Consider the following 3866-nt stretch of genomic DNA (forward strand, 5'->3'; position numbering starts at 1 on the left):
TGAGTGAGAGAAGTGTCTGGTCTATAGACAGATCTACAGGAGGCCATGTATTCAGTCACTGTGTGCTTGTGTCTCCACAGATGGATCCAGGAGGAGAAATCCACCAGAGAGATGTCCTCATCCTCTGTATTGCCTGGACTGTCCAGAGGAGAAGGTCCCAGAGAATCCTCAGGTAGATGGAGCTGAGCCCTATACACATCTACAGACGTGGACAAAATTGTTGGTACCCTTTGGTCAATGAAAGAAAAAGTCACAATGGTCACAGAAATAACTTTAATCTGACAAAAGTAATAATAAATTAAAATTCTATAAATGTTAACCAATGAAAGTCAGACATTGTTTTTCAACCATGCTTCAACAGAATTATGTAAAAAAATAAACTCATGAAACAGGCATGGACAAAAATGATGGTACCCCTAACTTAATATTTTGTTGCGCAACCTTTTGAGGCAATCACTGCAATCAAACGCTTCCTGTAACTGTCAATGAGACATCTGCACCTCTCAGCAGGTATTTTGGCCCACTCCTCATGAGCAAACTGCTCCAGTTGTGTCCGGTTTGAAGGGTGCCTTTTCCAGACTGCATGTTTCAGCTCCTTCCAAAGATGCTCAATAGGATTGAGGTCAGGGCTCATAGAAGGCCACTTTAGAATAGTCCAATTTTTTCCTCTTAGCCATTCTTGGGTGTTTTTAGCGGTGTGTTTTGGGTCATTGTCCTGTTGCAAGACCCATGACCTGCGACTGAGACCAAGCTTTCTGACACTGGCTAGTACATTTCTCTCTAGAATTCCTTGATAGTCTTGAGATTTCATTGTACCCTGCACAGATTCAAGACACCCTGTGCCAGACGCAGCAAAGCAGCCCCAGAACATAACAGAGCCTCCTCCATGTTTCACAGTAGGGACAGTGTTCTTTTCTTGATATGCTTCATTTTTTCGTCTGTGAACATACAGCTGATGTGCCTTGGCAAAAACTTCGATTTTTGTCTCATCTGTCCACAGGACATTCTCCCAGAAGCTTTGTGGCTTGTCAACATGTAGTTTGGCATATTCCAGTCTTGCTTTTTTATGATTCGTTTTCAACAATGGTGTCCTCCTTGGTCGTCTCCCATGTAGTCCACTTTGGCTCAAACAACGACGGATGGTGCGATCTGACACTGATGTTCCTTGAGCATGAAGTTCACCTTGAATCTCTTTAGAAGTCTTTCTAGGCTCTTTTGTTACCATTCGGATTATCCGTCTCTTAGATTTGTCATCAATTTTCCTCCTGCGGCCACGTCCAGGGAGGTTGGCTACAGTCCCATGGATCTTAAACTTATGAATAATATGTGCAACTGTACTCACAGGAACATCTAGTTGCTTGGAGATGGTCTTATAGCCTTTACCTTTAACATGCTTGTCTATAATTTTCTTTCTGATCTCTTGAGACAGCTCTTTCCTTTGCTTCCTCTGGTCCATGTCGAGTGTGGTACACACCATATCACCAAACAACACAGTGATTACCTGGAGCCATATATATAGGCCCAATGGCTGATTACAAGGTTGTAGACACCTGTGATGCTAATTAGTGGACACACCTTGAATTAACATGTCCCTTTGGTCACATTATGTTCTGTGTTTTCTAGGGGTACCATCATTTTTGTCCATGCCTGTTTCATGAGTTTATTTTTTTACATAATTCTGTTGAAGCATGGTTGAAAAACAATGTCTGACTTTCATTGGTTAACATTTATAGAATTTTAATTTATTATTACTTTTGTCAGATTAAAGTTATTTCTGTGACCATTGTGACTTTTTCTTTCATTGACCAAAGGGTACCAACAATTTTGTCCACGTCTGTATATAGGGGGGTTCTGCGGTCATAGAGGGGTCATAGATTGTGGGGGTCTCTTTTGTGGATCTGTTAGATTTCCCACCTATCTGCTGTATTGTACTGAATTGTTACAGATGACAAATCAGGGGGAAAATCTGACTGATATTAAAGTGGAGGATGAAGAAGAGAGGATGATGGGCGATCCCCCGTGTAAGAGTGAGGTGGAGGAGGACATTCCAGGAGATGTCACCACAGGTATGGAATCATGAATGGAGAAAGTGACTTCAGATTCTGTCCTTGGTGCCTTCAGGGCAGGAGGAGAATCTGATAAAAGTGTGCAACAGACGCAGTTTACTAATAGGAATGTTATAAGTTTGTCTATTTTACGGCTTGGAAAAAAAATTACATATTTTATTTTGTATTTTCACAGAAAGTCCCAATATAAATTATAAAGTAGAAGATGAAGCTATCATGCAATGTTCTTCAGGAGAAAACCCCATTACCTTTCATGTATATCCAGGACTTCACAGTACAGATCTATCCTATAATCTCCCTAATCATGAGGAACCTTCTCCTGACCAATCACACATTTTTACCACAAGAACAGGTCAAGTGGTTTCTATACCCAAAGGAATTCACACAGTAGAGATTTCATACTCCTGCTCAGAATGTGGGAAATGTTTTACAAATAAATCAAATCTCGCTACACATGAAAGGATTCACAGAGGAGAGAAGCCTTATTCATGTTCAGAATGTGGGAAATGTTTTACACAGAAATCACATCTTGTTAAACATAAAAAATTTCACACAGAAAATAATTCGTTTTCATGTTCAGAATGTGGGAAATGTTTTACACAGAAATCACATCTTGTTAAACATAAAAAATTTCACACAGAAAATAATTCGTTTTCATGTTCAGAATGTGGGAAATGTTTTGCAAGACAAGTAGATTTTATTAGACATCAAAGAAGTCACACAGGAGAGAAGCCATATTCATGTTCAGAATGTGGTAAATGTTTTATACAGAAGTCACGTCTTGTTACACATGAGAGAATTCACATAGGAGAGGAAGTGTATTCATGTTCAGAATGTGGAAAAGGTTTTACAAAAAAATCTAATCTTTTTAGACATGAGAGAAGTCACACAGGAGAGAAGCCAGATTCATGTTTAGAATGTGGGAAATGTTTTACAGATAAATCACTTCTTGTTAGACATCAGAGAAGTCACACAGGAGAGAAGCCATATTTCTGCGCAGAGTGTGGAAAGTGCTTTACATTTAAATCAAATTTTGTTAAACACGAAAGATATCACACAAGAGAGAAACCATATTCATGTTCAGAATGTGGGAAATGTTTTGCACATAAATCAAATCTTATTAGACATGAGAGAAATCACACAGGAGAGAAGCCGTATTCATGTTCAGAATGTGGGAAATGTTTTGCAGAGAAATCGCATCTAGTCACACATGAGAGAAGTCACACAGGAGAGAGGCCGTATTCGTGCTCAGAATGTGGAAATAGTTTTACACAGAAATCAAGTCTTGTTACTCATGAGAGAATTCACACAGGAGAGAAACCATATTCATGTTCACATTGTGGAAAATGTTTTACAGATAAAGTCCGTCTTCTTAGACATAAGAAAAGTCATACAGAAGAGAAGTCATTTTGATATTTTATATGTGGACATTTTTTTGTAAGGAAACCAAATTCTAAAACTCATCAGATCAGAAGAAACACATTTTTTGGAATATGGGAAATGCTATAAGAGCAAAAAATAATTTTAAATCCAGTTATTCACAAACATTAAGGTTGGGGCTAGATGGTAACTTGTTGCGTAGCAACAGGTCTCAGAATTAGCATGCATCTTCTCTACCACTCCCTGTTGTGAGGCTATTTTATAGATGAACCATGGCTGCAGAAAAGTTACAGTCAAGTTGTGATCATGTAAAAAAAAGTATTGTGGATATATTATGGACAGTGCCACCATTGTCACTGAGCAGACATTGTCTTTTTGGCTCATATTATATTTTCTACTAGCGCTGTGACAGTCATTGCT

General features: G+C 38.8%; 1 protein-coding gene across 1 annotated transcript; it reads left to right on the forward strand.

Annotated features, from left to right (window-relative positions):
• Window positions 1-2013: 2013 nt before the first annotated feature.
• LOC122923692 (zinc finger protein OZF-like) lies at window positions 2014-3600 on the forward strand. The gene is made up of 2 exons (XM_044274542.1): window positions 2014-2066; window positions 2242-3600. The coding sequence occupies exon 2, from the start codon at window positions 2283-2285 to the stop codon at window positions 3477-3479; it is 1197 nt and encodes a 398-aa protein (XP_044130477.1). The 5' UTR covers window positions 2014-2066; window positions 2242-2282; the 3' UTR covers window positions 3480-3600.
• Window positions 3601-3866: the final 266 nt, after the last annotated feature.

The sequence above is a fragment of the Bufo gargarizans genome, unplaced genomic scaffold (assembly GCF_014858855.1).
Source record: "Bufo gargarizans isolate SCDJY-AF-19 unplaced genomic scaffold, ASM1485885v1 original_scaffold_1806_pilon, whole genome shotgun sequence".
Taxonomy (NCBI): Eukaryota; Metazoa; Chordata; class Amphibia; order Anura; family Bufonidae; genus Bufo; species Bufo gargarizans.

Excerpts from the sequence above, each read along its gene's own strand:
- LOC122923692 (XM_044274542.1), top strand. The coding sequence starts at position 2,283 with ATGCAATGTTCTTCAGGAGAAAACCCCATTACCTTTCATGTATATCCA.